Genomic DNA, 17,820 nt, shown 5'->3' on the forward strand with positions numbered 1-17,820 from the left:
CTTTGATATTTAAGTACGATAAAAAAATTTTGGGTGCGCTTACCATTTTTCAAAGTGTATAGTAGAAAACTAGAAACCACAAAGCTAATTATGCATTTATACAAAATACTATATTGCTTCTTTTTGTATGCAGGTTCCTTCTGATGTAAGATAACATTTTTTTTGGAAAATCAAAAAGGAAAACAAATAAAGAAAAAATATGTAGCTGAAATTTCTGTAGTTATTAGGCCACATTAGGAATGGGGACTCGTTTTGTTCCAAGTTAATTTAACTCGCTACAGTCCTGGGATATATAATCCAATGACTATAGTGAGTTAAATTTTTTTAATCTATTTGGTTCAGTGTGTTATTAACATTTATAATACTTATGTTATGTTTGAGAACTTGTCATCATAAAATGGTTCAGAATTAAGACATAACAACAATGTTCACAATGCCCTTTTCCTTTTGCCTACCAACTATGACTTCGGCTAAGGCTGAGTAGAATTTAGCAGAGTTCATGGCATTTTGGATGTTCCCCAATACAATCACTTGATTGAGCGATACCAACACAAAATGCACAAATCACATAAATGCAACACAACTTGCAATTATAATCACAAAAGAATGCATTCCTCGTAATATCTAAGCAATGCATTCCGCGTAAGCGGCCCACGCCTAGCTAGGCGCTCCCAAGATCTAGGCGGATGTCTAGGCCGCTTTTTAAAACATTGGCTGAATTGATATGCTAGCTTGACAGGCTAACCAAATTTGGCAACAAAGTACCCAGTATAGTTCAGGTATAAATGGTTTCAGTACAATGTAGACATGGACTGATAGGCTCATGCCCACCATATGCAGTGCTCTAGGCCCGCACAATGCCTTAGTCATACATTTGATCTTGTAAACATGTGCAGATGGTGCCTGGACTTGGCTACTCAGCGAAAAAGCATGCACATGTGTATCATTTCATGTGTGTATAACACAACATAAATAATCATGCTTCATGTTAGATGCTAACATATGCTTAGCAAGGTTGTTAAAATCAAATATTAAAGCAGATAAAAGGACCAAGATCATATCATCCTATTGGTGACGAAGATGCCAACTTTGATATATTGATCTTAAGATGACCCCATGACACCCAACTCCATGCTTGAGGTAACATGTCACAACATAAAAAAAGATATATTTGCCTAAGTGTGAATGTCACATGTGCATCAAAGAAGCTGTATGTGAAAGGGGTAGGGATCTGTAGTCTGCACCTTACACTAGAGTAGGTAAGGAGGAACATAGGTTACCAGGACACTTTATCTTGGCTCCCATATCTGTGTTCGTGTCTATGTCGAACACTCCTTGGACATTTCTTGAGAATATACATACATTTATGCAGACATAACTTTAAAACACTTGTGATACACTTCTTGGACATACATATTACACTTCCAATCACATTTCCGCAACTTGTTTGACTTGGATCGGGTTCATTTCAGCCCATATCATGTTTATAAAGATGATTTTAAACAATGATTTGAATATCTCGTCCAAAGTGAGTAGTTTTTCAATTGATAATCTACACAATAAAAGAAATATAAAAAAGCTATATGGACTTTTAGTTCTCATAATATGTAATAAAAAAATAATATCGATCTCATACACATTATTAATTTTAATAAGCATATATATAGTTGTGTCCTCATATGCTACATTTTACAAATTTGCTCGTGTCCCGTATCCGCAACCCTACTCATGCAACATAGGTAGGATCTAATCTTTCAATGCCTTTCTTTCTATGTACTGTAATGTCTCTTGATAAAAAAACTAAAGTGCAAACAATGTTTAAAAAAATGCGTTCTAGAATACGTTTTAACACATTTTGAAATCTAGCAGGCAGCCCTTGTTACAAAAACACACGGGTAAAATGCAAAAGTAGCTTAATGATGCAGTTTTTGGATTAACGTGCATTAAAGAACGCATTTTCATTGCGTTCCTAAAATGCACGTTAAGTTTTTTTTATTTTTTAAATGGTGGGTCCCACTTCTCATAAAAAAATAAAAGGTGAACCCTAATTTTGTGACAAGGACTCTTTATTTCCTCCTCAAGCTATGAAACCCTAATTTCGTCCCCTTTGCTAATTGACGAAGACATCGGCTGCTTAGTGGCTTATCCCGACAATGAAGAGCATCCAACAGGCTGGAGGCTATCTGGAGACGTGATTGGCCTTCGAAATCCTAGTTTCAAAGGTAATTTCTTTCTTTTTCCCACAAATTTGAGTATGATTGTCTTATTCTTAATTGGTTTTGTAAATTAGTTTAAATTGAAGTGGATTGGATTTGTGCAGTTTATTTTGCTATTTAATTTGAGTTTAAAGGTTAGGTCAAATTGTTCTTGTTAGTTTATTTTGTTGTTTAGGGTTAAGGTTAGCTATATTTACTATTATTGTAAATTAATTGGTGCTATTGTGATCCCAAAATGCCACTGTCTTGACTTCATTGTCTAGCAATTTTCCCATTGTTTGTTTTGATATGCATTGTTATTATCTGATTGCAATTTTCCTATTAGCTATGTACTTGTAGTGATCCTACAATGTGTTTTATAGCTTGTAATTTGTTACTTGTTAGTGTGATTGTGCAGTGTATTTTTCAATGGCTAAAAATCAATTCCCGGTGATAGCTTTTGGGATTTGGGATAGGGAATCAACACAGAGTCTATTGTAAATTCTGTAATCATCACATTACAACGGGTGTAACACGTTTAAAGCGCCACTTAGCTGGTAGCAAGAAAGGGGTAAAAAAGTTCGAGAAAGTTTAGGAGGCAGTGAAAAAGTCCACCTTGGTGTCCTCAAGGAAATAGAGTTAAAGATTGCATTAATTTGGTCCATTGGAAGGATGGAACACCCTAGCAATGAAGAGGAGATTGCAATCCAGGACAATGTTACATTAAACGCTGGGCGCTCCTGGGCGCCGGACTTGGCGCCCAGCGCTTAGACGCCTAGGCGGACGCCTAAGCGGTTTCTGGGCGGTTTTTTTCTTCTGGGCGGTTTTTCTTTTTTTAATTGTGATACTCTCTAGCCTGGGTTCAAGTCTGATTTCTCTCTAGCCTTCACCGCTCCAATCCTAGCAAATGAACCCTTTCCTTCTCTGTATCTCTCCAACTCTTGAGTATGAATTTCAACTTGTTGCTCTACATCAGGATAGAACAACTCCACCACATCTAGAAATCCATCTTTCGCCCTTTTGCAATTCTTCACTACATCATCCCTATAGAAATAGTAAGGGTTGAGGTAGTAAGATGCCATATGCAAGGGAGAAAAGAGCCGATCCTTGGACTTCCCATCTATAATATCAATCACGGGCTTGAAATCCTTCTCCTTATTCTTGAAAACTTGAATGATCTCCTTTTTCATATCTTCAAGCATCCCCACCACAAATCCCATTGAGGGTTTGTAGTCACTATCGACTACCCTCAACAATCGAAAAATAGGAGCATACACCTTCAAGATCTTGGCCACCGCCGTCCACCAACTATCACTCATAGCAATCGCCTCCACCTTAGCGCCTTTAGCGGTCTTTGCAAGCTTGCATCTCACCCATGCTTCATCGGAAAACATAAATCTCAACTTCCCTTTCTTCTCAAGAAGACTCCGCAGAGTCAAAAATGTAGTGGCGAAACGAGTAACTCCAGGTCTCACAATGTCCCTTTTGTCACAAATGCGACGCATCATAGACAAAGTCTTGTGATGACTATAGATAAAGATGGTGAGGGTCCTCGCCTTCTCAATTGCTCCTTTGAATAAACTCAACTTCCCGATGCTTTCAAGCATCAGGTCAACAGTGTGGGCTGCACAACTAGTCCAAAAAATCCTCGGCCTCCTCCTATATAAAAGCTCCTTCGCGGCCATATTTGCAGCTGCATTATCCGTGACAACCTGAATGACTTTATCAGCTCCAATCTGCTCAATAGCCGTATTAACCCACTCAAATATATATTGTCCTGTATGTGCTTCCTCTTTGGTTTCAATTGACTTATGAAAAGTTGTCCCCAATCTGCAGTGGATGCAAAGATTCATTACCGATCGCATCTTTCTGTCCGACCAAGCATCAGTCATAATGGAACATCCAGTCTTGCCCCACTCCTCCTCATGCGTCTTTAAGGAGACTTTTGTTCTCTCAACAGCTCTTCGCAATAAGGGCTCCCTCAACATGTACATACTGGGAGGCCTGTAGCTCGGTCCATAATCTCCAATAGCCATGCATGCCTTCATAAAAGAATCCGTGGAGATGGCATGAAAGGGGATGGCATTTTCATATGCCCAAGTAGCTAACTGATCATGCACCCAATCTCTCTTCTCCTTCAGGAAAGAATCCTTCACTCCCGTCTGCTTCATTTTTCCTTTCAACCTTTTCGTTAGCTCTGGATCACTAGCGGTATAAGCGTCCATCGGCCCAACAGTAGGCTCTCTAGACCTCTTTGAAGATCCATCGCATGTGGAAGGAGAGATGATTTCATTTTCATCTTTTTCTTCATCACACGGCCTCGTCGTATGAAGTTCTTCTTCTAAGTCTATAGTGTGCCTCTCCTTAGCTTGCTTCTTCTTCGAATTAGCATCAATGACTTCTTTCACCCTCTGCTTATCTTTTTCACTAATCTTCAAACATGGTTTGGTGTCCCCCCTCAACCCTGCAAGATGCTTCTTAAATCGATGGATACCCGCATTCACCTTATGCCCACATAGTTTGCATTGCACAATATTCAAATTTTTTGGGTCCGGACAAAATCCAAACTCCCAACCAATGTCTCCTGAGTTCCTTCTATCTTTCACGGGGGGTACGGGGATATTGGTGGAACCCGTAGACTCCTTCGCTGGAGCACCCGACATTCTGAAATAAATGAACAAACAAATCATTCATATACTTAAAATTAAACTTAAACAATCAAACAGTTAAACTTAAAATTAAACTTAAACAATCAAACAGTTAAACTTAAAATTAAACTTAAACTTAAATAATAAATATAGTTAGACAGATTCAATTTGTAATTCTTAAAACAGAATCTCAAAACAAGAAATATATAAACTCTCACATGTGTAATTTTCCTTACTGTTAACTTATTTTTGTCGATCAAAAACTGCAATTTCATTCGTTATTTTTGCAACTTCAAAAACTGCAACTAATTATTGTTCTATTTTATAGGTCAAAAACTGCAACTTCAGTCGTTATTGCTGCAAATCCAAATGTAGGGAGCATGAATATTATAGTTTCAGCACTCAACTCAATGCAGATACACAATTATAGCATGTATTGTTGTAAGCTTTGAACAAATGCAGAGGATGAACTGAACATGACAAAAACAAATGTAAGGAGCATAAGTCTGTTGTGGACCGTGGCGATGCATATTTTGTTGTACTGCACTCGGATACTTTTTTATTTGAAATAGGAAAATTAAACTTAAACAATTAAACAATTAAACTTAAACAATTAAACTAAATAACAAATATGCAGATTTTGCCTTTTTAAACTTAAACAATTAAACAGAAACATCAGTCAAACTTAAACAGTAATAAGATAAGAATCTATCAAACCTAAACCAATCAACACAGATTTTGCCTTTTTTAAACTTGACACAAGTAAGCAACAGACATAAGTAAGCAACCAACCCAATAAAAAATAAAAATTAACAGAACATCGGCCTGCAATTATGAAATTATGGGTTTTCGAAAGCTTAAGAGCACAGCCGAACTACTCGTGTTTTACTTACTGTGAAGAGATAAGAAGTTGGAGATGAGAACGACGAGCTCGAAGATGAGCTCACAGGTTGAAGAGGAGCTCGGAAGTCCAGGACCACGTTGAAAACGAGCTCGGAAGTTAAGCTCGAAGAAGATCTCCCAGGTTGAAGACGAGCTCGGACGACGAGGTTGAAGACGAGCTTGGGTTTTGGGTTGAAGACGAGGTTGAAGATGAGCTTGGGTTGAAGACGAGGTTAAAAACGATCTCTGAGGACGAGCTTGGATTCGAAGAGGACGAGCTTGGGTTAAAGACGAGGTCGAAGAAGACGAGCTCGAAGAAGACGGAAGTTTTTTCGCTGGCGGCGTCGGGTGAAAGGGATTTAGGTTTTACTTTTGAATTGGGTTTTGGGTTTTGGGGTTTTGGGTTTTGGGTTTTATGTTTTGGGTTTGGGTTTTTGGGAGCGCTCAGCGGTATTTTGGGCTTGAAATTGTGGGGCGGGACGTGGCCGCTCAGGGCTAAGCGACACGCTCTGGGCACCGCCTCCGCCTAGGCGGGCGCCTAGGCGGCCGCCCAGAGCGTGTTTTACAACACTGATCCAGGAGATGAAAAGCGAACATGGAAGCAATAACCAGGTCCAAAAGTCTCGAGCATTTGGTCCATTTGACCAATTTGTCAATCTTCAAGGTCGTCAAATGAACTAGCACAAAATAGAACAAAGGGAAGAATGGTAAAGAAAATTGGCCGCTATATATTTGGCAATGGGCTTCCATTCTATACATTGAATAGTCTGTATTGGAGGGAGATGATAGAGGAAATTGGAAAGCTTAGGCCTGAATTAAAGCTTCCTTCTCCTTATGAAATGAGGAAAAGGGTGTCAAAGAATAGAGTGGAGGGGATAGATGCTATATAGGAGATAGATGTTATTATAGGAAACTCACAAGGCGGCTAGGGGAAAATATGGGTGCACTCTTATATCCGATGGGTGGTCAGATGGGAAGAGTAGAAGTTTGGTCAACTTTCTTGCTAACTCGTCAGAAGAGACTTTTTTGTACAACTCCATTAACGCTTCGGTGTCCATTAAGAGTGGAGACTATCTTTCAGTGTCATGATAGCGTGGTGCAGATGGGGGAGCTCAATGTTCTGCAAGTCATCACGGGCAATCATGCCTCTTTATGTAAATGCCGGATCGAAGCTTATGGAAAAGAGTAAGTCTCTTTATTGGACACTGTGTACAACGCATTGCATAGATCCTATGTTGGAGGACATAAGAATGATGAAGATACATCAGGAGACTCTTGAGGTAGCAAAAGGAGTTATCCAGTTCATCTAGAATCATTACTGGGTCTTGAGTTTGATGAGGAAGTATATGAGTAGGAAGGAGCTATTAAGGCCTCTGCCATTACTCACTTCGCCACTTCTTTCTTAACATTACAGAGGTTGTATTTTTTAAAACAATATTTGAGAAACATGTTCTCTTCCGAGGAGTTTCTTAGGAGCAATTGGGCAAACAAGCCATACAAGATGAAGGCAAATGATGTGGTTCTCTACTCTAGAGTATTTTGGGGCCGTGTGATACTTTGTTTTACTACCACACTTCCACTGGTGTAGGTCCTCTGAGAATTGGATTCCGATGTGAGGACTTCTATGCCATTTTTTTATGAGATGATGGATAGCATGAAGAAAAAGATTGCAAAGGCATGTGATGGGACAAAGAGGAAGTATATATCCTATTGAAAGTTGATTGATGCGAGATGATAGGGGGTGTTGCATCAGCCTATTTACACTGCTGTTTACTACCTTAATCCTAGATATTTATATGGAAAGAATTTTAGCAAGCATCCGAAAGTGGGGATAGGAGTTATCCAATGCATGGCTTGGCTCACATGATTTCTGATATTGACAAAAGAGCACAAGCTGATATTGAGTTGGATGCTTATAAGGAGAAGACTAAAGAGTTTGGATCTCAATTAGCTCAGAGGACTGTTGCTAACCGTAATCTAGGTAATAATTTATGCAATTTTAATAAAGGTGTCTAGTTGATCAATATTGGTGTTCTATCGTGTTAATTTCTTATTTTTAAATGTATACTAGCTTCTTGGTGGGAGAGATTTGGTGAGGACACTCCTATACTGCAATGGTTAACGATTCGTGTTTTGTCCCTCACTAATAGTGTACTTGGATGCGAGCGTAATTGGAGCACTTTTGAGCAAGGACAATTTTGGTTTTTAAAAGATAACATAACATCTTCGTGCCTAAGAAGCTTACAAAATTTTATCATTAAATAAAGGTCCACTCAAAGAAGAGTTATTGTCTGGAGCAAGAACGTCTGTCATATACAACATGAAGTTAAGAAAGAAACATGAGGAATGTGTGAAAGATAGATCCAATTTTGTTGGAGGAGGCATCTCCTAATGATGAGTGGATGAGTGGTGAGCAGAGGCGGAGGAGCCTTGGCTTCCGGACATCTGGTTGGCTAAATGGTGATGATGGAGACAAGGAGTATCTTGACATTGTTGCAATTGATAATCTAGCTACTACAGAAGATAAGAAAGATGCTCCATCGGTGAAGAAACAAAGAGCACATAGTTCTTGTAAGCTTTTTATAAAATTTTCAATATTAAAATTATTTAAATAATTATTTGAGATTTTAATGAAAGTTATTTTCGCAACATCCTCTGCACAAAAAGAAAAAGGAGTTACTACTGAAGATGTAGGCATCGAGGATCATTTTGAGCCGAAGAATGCATACATCATTCTAAATGAGGACAATTTTGAGACATTTAGTTGCTTTAGGATAGGGAATAGAGTGATGGATCTAGTATATTAGTACTCTCTTTCTTTGTATGATTTAATAAAACTTGAGACTTGAGAATGTTATTGCATGTTTTGTTTCAAATTTAGACATACTTCGAAGGGTTTTTTAGATATTAGCCCCTTAAATCATAGCTATTTTGTATTAATCCCTCAAGTATTCATATTTTGACATAGTCTCCCAAATACCATTAGTGTTTTGATCTCAGTTCCTTTGTTGACTTTTCTGTTGAAAACACCCAACCATGGTTAGATTTAGCTTAACTATATATGGTTAATTACCTAAATACCATCACTATTTAAATCCCTCAACACACCAATTCCCCTCCCCACATCCCCTCTCTCTGTCTCTTCTTGTTCATGCTCCCTTTCTTTCTTCTCCTCTAATCTAGAACCCTAATCCTAATCTCTAAAGCCTAGGGAAGAAGAAGAAGAAGAAGAATAGTATTAATCATGGTTGTTGGTTTTAAAATTCCTCTTTCCCCTCCCATGATCTCCAGTAAGATTTCTTGTAGAGAATTGTATTCGCTCATCTCTTTCTCCTCTTTCTCCTTCTCCTCAATAATAAAGAACAAGAACACCTCTTGTTCTTTGTCCCAATTATCACTAGGTCTTGAGAGCTCCACCTCATCGATAGAGACCACAACTAAGGCTGAACATCAACAATAAGAAATGAGGGCAATGATGCAGATGCAAATACTCCATGGAAGGAAATATAATTTCTCAATCCAGAGGTGGAGGAAAATGACAACATCAATTCAATCTCAGAGCAGGAACTTGATTTCTGCTCTCACCCTATACTTGACAAAAGGGAGAAAAGGGGGGAAATATCGGAGCTAGCGGTCTGCGACACTAGGTGGAGAGGGAGTTGAAGGGGTCGTTAACAGTGGATTTAAGGGAGAGGAGAGCCAGGGATTGAAGAGGGATGGAGAGGGTTGAGAGGAGAGAGTAGGCAAGAGAGAAGAGAGAGAAAGTCATGGCAGTGGTAGTGATGATGGAAGTGGTGATGAGAGGTGAATTTAAGAGTGAGGAGAGGAGGGAGGAAGTTTATGATTAGTTCAGTTGGGGATTTACATAATGAGTTTTGCAGACTGAATATTAAAGAGGTATTTGTCCTTTGCTTTTCTCTATCTTTTTCTTTTTTAAGTACACCAAAGTACTTCTCTAGGTAATGTTACAGTTGGGGACAAAGGGAGTTGGCTTTCTTAATGGGTCGGGTTGAGTAACTTAGTGGGTTTGGGTTATGGTAGGTGAGGGACATAACTATCCATAAATACTAAGAGTTAAAGATAACATAATATTTCATAGTATATTTAACCCAACTGACAACATGGACTAATATGAACATAACTAGCGATATTTGAGGAACTAATATCAAAGTATGAAGATTTAAGGGAGTAATATCAAAATAGCTATGATTTAAGGGACTGATATCTAAAAACGCCTATTTTGAAATGGTCGTTAAGCTTATACAACTTACTTTTTGTTTAGAAATTATGAATTTATGATATGTTTGAGAATTGTAAAGACTGATGATATGTTTGAATTTTAAGCTTTGAAAATTGTGATGAGTCTAGTTATTTGCATCTATTAAATATTAAATAATTAACAAATCACTTAACCTACATTAAGTGTTACGTTATTTTCCTTTTACTTAACAAAAGGTGAGAGTTGCGTTATGCGCTTATGTTTTTTCAACATTGGGTGCAAATATCACCAGACAACACGTGGAAGAGTAGACTTGATGAAGCATTTAAAGAAAAATGCATTATATACTTGTGAATGAAACACCCATAATGTTTGTTCATACATGATCTAACTTTCGCACTGATGTCTATTTTTTTTTTTAAATGCACATTCCACATGGACTAAATTATCCTGAACTAATTTAGTAGGCAAATGATAATCTTAAAGATTTCCTTCAATATGGACATAATGTGTGTGATTCCTCCCATACCACTTTATCATCAGTTTTCCCCTTCTTAATTTACTAATCCTAATAATCTTGTATGAGCAATGAAAAGAGGCTAGTTAAGAGTTTTAGGGGGGAAGGCGATTCAATAAAATCAAATTGAACAAAGTGGAAGAAGCTCTTAATCATTATAGGGCACACAGCGTCTAGAGACACTATCATTTTATTTTATTTTTTTGGTAAATCTCTTACCTCTTTTCTCTATAGTAAATTCCCCAAGACTCTATATTCTATTCTATATTATTTTTTTTAGCTTGAGTTGACTAGGATAATACGATAGTTTTTCTTGTGCACCAAAAACACTAAGGAAAAGAAAAGCAAACAAAAGGATCCAATTACACATATATACATAGGAAATATATGACATAATATAGAACATTTGACGAACATGGAGCAAATGATAAGTTTCACATGCCTGTAAAATAGGATTTGGTCGATTGCAAAAACAATCTTCAACTTTGAGAACGGTGTCTCTTCCTCTGGAACCAAATATGATTGCCACGAATCGTCTATCACAACATAAATTTGATGTTTCAGAATATTGATAACAATAAAATCATGATGGTTAACAAGAAACAAGAAGAGAGATGGTGTTAACTGGTCAACACTCGAAGGATCTCGAAAAGCATTTTCTGTTTTCTGATTTCACTTCTGACCAGTTTTGTTTCAGGCCTTTTCCTCTTCTATATGTAACTATTAAATACTAATGTCATGACAAGCTGTAAGGTAAACATGATTCTTATTGCAAAGGGTAACAGTTGGAGATGGATTCACTAATTTTCCTAGAGTCCACATATGACACAAAATGGGAACATTATAACTCAGTTATTTACCTTATCCTCTTTCCAGTCTGGGACTGAATCCTAGAGCATGTTTGGAGTTTTGTATTATAATCCCGGGTTATAATCAAAGTTGTTTGGTAAATTTAGTGGATTATAATTTGTTTTCAATAGTAGAGTGTTTGACTGGATTGTAATCCATAATAGTTGTCAAAATGACCAAAAAAGACAAGGGATAGGAGAGAGAATTGCGTAATACGTGGGGCTTGGGATTTTGTAAAATTATGAGGGGTACATCTAGCTTTTACACGATCAAACCTTATAGATAATAATCCACTTGCAAAACATCCAAAAGTGGATTATAATCCTCTTATAAAAAAAGTGGACTATCATCCACTTTCGTAGATTACAATCCACTTTGACCACTTGCCAAAATGCTCCTAATCCTATCCATTGGCAATTCCAACAGCACTTTAAACTGAATGGAGGCAAGCAACTTCGAAGCAACCTATAGGAGAATGAGTTGAACAAACTAACATAATGGACAATGTTATAGTGTTCCAATAACACCCCCTCAAACTTTCAGTCGAGTACCACTTATTGAGGCAATTGACCACAGAGGGTGATGAATTCACTAACAAAATAGAGCAAGGTGGTTAGATTATTACCCTTGTGAATTCTCAACAGAAATAGATTCACACTAGATTTCCCATGAAACAGGCTGTTCCCCCTGATTCCCTGCAGGCAATAGAAATTTATTCCCCCTCAAACTGGGATGGAAACTAGGGGAAGGAAATTCCCTTACCTTCCCTTCTCTTCTCTCCCTTATTTCGCTTAACTTCCCCTACCCCAATGAGATCCAAACACGGACGTCGCCCAAAAATATAGATATATACAACTATAAAAATGTTTTGACCATGGAATATCTATATGATAATAAAAATAACTAAGCATTACTTTTTTAAACATAGCATCATGCTTTTGAATTGTCCCTTGCATCTTGAGGATGAGGATTTGGCATAAAAATGGGAATTGGAGGATGTTGTGGTCGTTGCAAGGACGTGCAGTGAAATATAGCGAAAGATGTAAACAAAACTAAGTCTAAGCATTTGAAATGTTCAAATGAAAACTATGAATCATGAATGAAGTAATCATTCATTCTGCCAGAATGCCAGGTAAATTAAGCAGATACAAGCAGCACAAAACACTTTTGTGTTTTCCGTATACCTTCTAGGATTTTCCATGACAGTATGTGTATCTTGTCTAGGGGTGAGCATTAATGCGCATTATTCGCTTCAGCAGTAAAAGGGGGAAAAAAACTCCAAGTTCACGTCATAACTATTAAGTATTAACCATTAAAAATTTGTTTTTATAATGTCACGAAAGAGCAAACCTTTCACATAGCTTACCACTAACTCCTCAAAACCCAGAAAGAAAATGGTCTTTTTTATTCTTTTTCTAACTTCTTTCCATCTAATCTGAGGTTTCACTAAAAAAGTTGGTAATTTGTTCGAATCTCGACATCAAATCTCATCATAATAATTGAAGAACTGAAGACAAATTAAGGGGGAAGGGAGGGATCGTGAATCTTACAAGAAGTAATCGTAGGCGCCGTAGGTGATGAAGTAGTGGATTCGCTCGATCAAGGTTCCTTGAAATATGGGCCATTGCCCGCAGAGCAAGGAGATCACCACCACGGCGGTGATCAGTCCGTGGGCCACCAGAGCCCACTGAAGCCCCATCTCTCTCTCTCTCTCTCTCTCTCTCTCTCTATCTCTCTGAGTCGATGATCGATCGATGATTCGACGATCGACCAGTGAACCGGGGCTTTGATTTTTTATTTATTTATTTAATATTTGGACGAGAACGAGAGGGCCAGTAAGAGAAGAAGAAAAAGAGACGGGGGCGAAAATGTAATAAAAACAGGCTCAAGTTGTTGGACGGGTTAACACTTGATGGCAATTTAGCACTTAAATAAATGCATTGAGCTCGGTTTGGCAAGGCGTAAGAAAGAGAGATTAAGAAGAACGGCGAGTCCATTCAGTAATATGAACAGTGATTTTTTTTAAAATCCATCAGGACACTCTTTGTGGTTATTTTTTGTGTTTGTAAATAAAAAAGGATTATGACCCCTTTATTTATAAAGAGAGGACTTCTCTCTTCATCCGTCTAAATGGATGGATTTGTAAACCCCTAAGTTTGAGGTATTAACTCAATTTTGTGTCTAGCAAATTACGAAGTATTAACTTAGCTTACGTCCTGTGTAAATTTTTTGTGTTTAGCAAGCTAAGAAGGGATTTTACTCTCCGTAATCTCTCACTTAACTATTTGTCAAATGAGGCCTTATAATTTTACTCACTTTATACTTCTGCATCCTCGGTAGTTTTTCATGGCATTTATATACCCATAATTTTGTAAAATTGTATGTTGCTACCTTATAGTATGCTATTGGTACGTTATAGGATGCAAGCTTGGAAATTTTTATTCCAATGTTACCTTATAATATTCTGTTAGGAATATTAGCTGTTTAGACAATAACGAAAATCAGTTTAAGCAATTTAATAATTAACAGATAATCACTATTATAACACAGATATAAGAAATATATCAAATGAAAAGTAAATAAAGTTAGAAATACGGCCTGATGATCGAGGCGTGCAAGCACTGTCCCAAGAATCTAATTGCCCCCTCTCGTACAGGGCTACGTGGCAAAAGTTCCCGGAGATACAACGACCCTCGGTCAGGCGACCTCCTTCTCGTCGGCACGAGCTTCAAGAAGGCTTTGCGAATTCTTCTAGACTTTCAGGGAACCAACAGAATATAATAGCAAATATTTTGAAAGAGAAGAAGAGAAGAGAAATTCGTTTGTAAATCTGTGTCTTTAGCCCTCGGCAGGTGTTGGTTTTTATAGGGGAAAAACAGCCGTTACAAATCCCGCGGATTTAATTCTCATAAAAACTCGATTCAGTTTTAATTACCGATTTAATAAAAATCCGTTTTGATTTTAATTACCGATTTAATAAAAATCAGTTTTAATTACCGATTTAATAAAAATCCGTTTTCATTTTAATTACCGATTTAATTCTCATAAAAATTCTTTTTCCGTTTTGAATCTGGTTTAAATATTACCGTTTCAAATAAATTTTCCATTTTGAAAATAAGATCCACATTGAACACGTTTTAATTGTTTTAATTTGCAAAAAATAAAAAATAAAAATATAGCGGATCAAGAGCCCCTCACTCCGAAGCTGCATTCGTGTCCGCAGGTCGTGGGCGCGCGCCACCCGACCCGAGCCCGGCCCGGCCGGCGCGCGCGTGTGTGCTGTGGAACATAACCTTTTATTTTCTTCTAGGCATAGGAGAGAAAGGGAAGGCTTATAAAGACTCTTCCTTCCTATTCCATTTCCTATGTGGAACTAAACTTTTCCTCTTTTCCTCTACAAACTCAAGTTTTAAGTTACAACTCCAACATATTCAGATATTAATTTTAGAGGTTTTAGCCTTTAATATTTGTTATAAATACTATTAGACCTATTAAAATTCTAATTTAAATGTATCATAATTCTATTTTAAAGATAGAATTCAAATAGGTTTTATAGATAGAATTCAAATAGGTTTAACATTAAATTCAACAAAGATTTTTCCATGTTAATCACCTTTAAAATAGGGTTATCATATAAAGATCACCTTATAAAGCTCACAAAAACCACCTGTAAAGGGTTCCAACTGCTCTTAAACACATTAACATATTTTCGGATGAAGTTTTGAATAAAATTTTCAAAATCACACTACTTGTAGAAGTGTGAATTTAGAAAAATCTTGTCTTGGTTAATATTACCGAAAGTGTGAATTAAGAAAAATCTTTTCTTGGTTAATAGTATTATTGATCCTTTTGAATAATTACATTCTAATCGTAGTTTGTTTTATAGGGATTAGTTAGAAAATGAGGTCTGTTTGATCACAATTTTAAATGCCGGTCTTAATTAAAATCCTATCCCTAATGAATAAAACCTCTCTTGAATCCTTAATTCCAACTAAGTACTTTATTCCCCTACAACTCTATCTCTAAACATATATTATGTCTATATATATTTTCACATAAAGTCCAAAACCCCATGACCACTCTCCTTAAGCCATAATTTTGATGCTACATGTATTTGTGCGTTTTGCATATGAACCATTTCCAAATTCTGAAATTGCAATTATAATCCTAACGAATTCTAAACTATAAGTTTATGTTTATATGCGAACTTTTTATTAAATAATCCTATCCATTAGAATAGTGATTTCTTATTTAAATAAAGATGAAATCTATAATCCTATCATAATTAGGAGATATGATCGCTCCTTAGATTGGACTATGATTCAATCTAATAGGAGATTCCATTGGGCCTCCAACCTAATGGGTTTTTATCTGTTTTTAGGCCTTCTTAACATAATTAACATATAAACTAGTAGCTATACTATAACTCTTTAAAACTATAAGCTCCTCTATAATCGACTAAGGTATTTATGTTATATACGCCATATATGCCCGTATGCTAAGATGAGGTCTAACAAATGGATTGCAATTTTTAGATTTTTAAATGAATAGTCAACGTTACAATAAAGAGAGTCAAGGTGATGTGGAGAGCGCGAGATGAGTCGAGAGAGAAGATCGTAAATGGAAATGACACCACTTCTGGCAATCATTTTGATTCTTAATATATAATGTAGTGTTAAAATCTAAAGAATTGAGCCACTTCCAGATTCCCAACTAACTTGGCACCTAAACACCAGAGTTTGCACAATTCCAAAAATTGAAAATAAAATCCATGCTGCTAAACATGACATAAAGGGAAAAATGGGCTGCGAGGAATATCAGACGTTGTAAACATTATTTTTCCCTGATCGATCTAGAGGGTTGAAGAGTTACAGGAAAACAGCAAAGAAATTAGCCAGGCAGACTGACGGTCGACCGCCGCGGTCGACCGTGAACGTGCACGAAGGCTAGTAGGAGTCGGAGCTGGTGGCGGTCGACCGACGATTTTGAGCAGCCTTGAAGAGAGAATTGTTGCATCCAATTGTGGGAGAGTTGTGAGAGATCTAGAGCTTTGTTTTAGGGTTTGATCTGAGAGATTTGTAACTCTACTTGTATTCTCTGATTTCTTATAGTAAGAACTCCCCCCTCCTTGCCCCGTGGACGTAGGCAACTTGCCGAACCACGTAAATCTCTTGTGTTATTTGGTGATTGTGCTTGTTTATTTGGTTGTGATCTCTCTTGTTTGGATTGTGTGATTCGACCACTTTCGCGCCGCGCACAACAATTGGTATCAGAGCTTCGGGTTCAACTTGAGGCTTGTTTGAAAGATTCGCTGAAGAATTCCTATTTGAAGAGTTAGATCGACAACATGGGTGAAGCAAGCACATCGGGATCGTCTCTTACGAAGACGATACATAGTTTGAGCATCAATAACATGAAGATCGATGTTCCGAAGTTTGATGGTAAGATCAATTTTGGTTTGTGGAGGTGCCAGGTGATAGATGCGTTGGACGCTCAGAATTTGGAGGAGACTCTTGAGTTACAAGAGAAACATGCCGAGATGGAAGCTAAGGTTTGGAAGAAGATGAATAGTAGAGCGTGTGGAGTTATTCGGTCATGCTTAACGCCAGATCTTATTTATGATGTGATGAACGAGACGTCGGCGAAGAAGATGTGGGAAACACTCAATGAAAAGTATCTTACTAAGAGCATTGAGAATCGGCTTCACTTGAAGAAGAGGTTTTACCAGTTCAAGATGAAGAGAGGAGTTTCCATTAGGGAGCATGTTAACAACTTCACAAAGCTACTTTCAGACATGGCTAATGTGGATATCATGGTTGAGGATGAAGACAAGGCGATGCTACTTTTGTGTTCGTTACCCGAGGATGATTATGATATACTGTTAGTTACAAGGAGGTGACCTCAGCATTGGTGAATTATGAGTTGAGGAAGAGTGTGGATGAGTCATTCGAGAAGGCATCGGGAGATGCATTAGTAGTTCATGGCCGTGGTTCAAACCGAAGAAGGAGGTCACAGTCTAGAGGTGAACATCGTGGGATTCGTAGGAATCAGTGTGCCTTTTGTATAGAGGATGGACATTAGAAAGCTGAATGCCCAAAGTTAGATCGAGCCGAGAAGAATAAGGGGAAAGCTGTACAAGTTTCAGAGGTGAATGTTGTCAAGACTAGTGGCAACAATTCAGATTCGGATTCTTCGGGCTATTCATTGTCTGCACTGCCGTCAGTTTTTGTTGCCAACTCTACAGAGTGGGTGTTGAATTCGGGTGCTTCATACCACGTATGTCCTAGGAGGGATTGGTTCTCTAGCTTTCAGAAGTTGGAAAGAGAGGATGTTGTGCTCATGGGTAATGGACATGCATGCTCTATTGGTGGTATTGGTACAGTTCGTATTCGGATGTATGACGGAGTGATTTAGGAGTTGGAAGGAGTGAGGTTCGTTCCACAGCTGTCGAAGAACATCATTTCACTAGGAGCTTTGGTGGCATCTGGCTATAAAGTGACCTTGGAGGAT

The 17,820-nt window shown here is 37.7% G+C and overlaps 1 protein-coding gene across 5 annotated transcripts in view; it reads right to left on the reverse strand.

The window, feature by feature from the left end:
* Nucleotides 1–13,138, reverse strand: part of LOC109848117 (probable protein S-acyltransferase 17) — a 17,137-nt gene extending 3,999 nt beyond the window's left edge. Inside the window, exons 1-2 of one of the 5 annotated variants that reach the window (XM_020417455.1) lie at nucleotides 12,861–13,131; nucleotides 4,700–4,859 (exon numbers count right to left, since the gene is read on the reverse strand). In XM_020417455.1, the coding sequence (XP_020273044.1) occupies nucleotides 4,700–4,859; nucleotides 12,861–13,009 (309 nt within the window). In that variant the 5' untranslated portion in view covers nucleotides 13,010–13,131. Of the gene's footprint in view, nucleotides 1–4,699; nucleotides 4,860–10,903; nucleotides 10,998–12,860 lie in introns of those variants that run through there. The other 4 variants (XM_020417456.1, XM_020417457.1, XM_020417459.1 and 1 more) reach the window with 4 other exon arrangements.

Source organism: Asparagus officinalis, chromosome 7, assembly GCF_001876935.1.
Source record: "Asparagus officinalis chromosome 7, Aspof.V1, whole genome shotgun sequence".
Classification (NCBI taxonomy): domain Eukaryota; kingdom Viridiplantae; phylum Streptophyta; class Magnoliopsida; order Asparagales; family Asparagaceae; genus Asparagus; species Asparagus officinalis.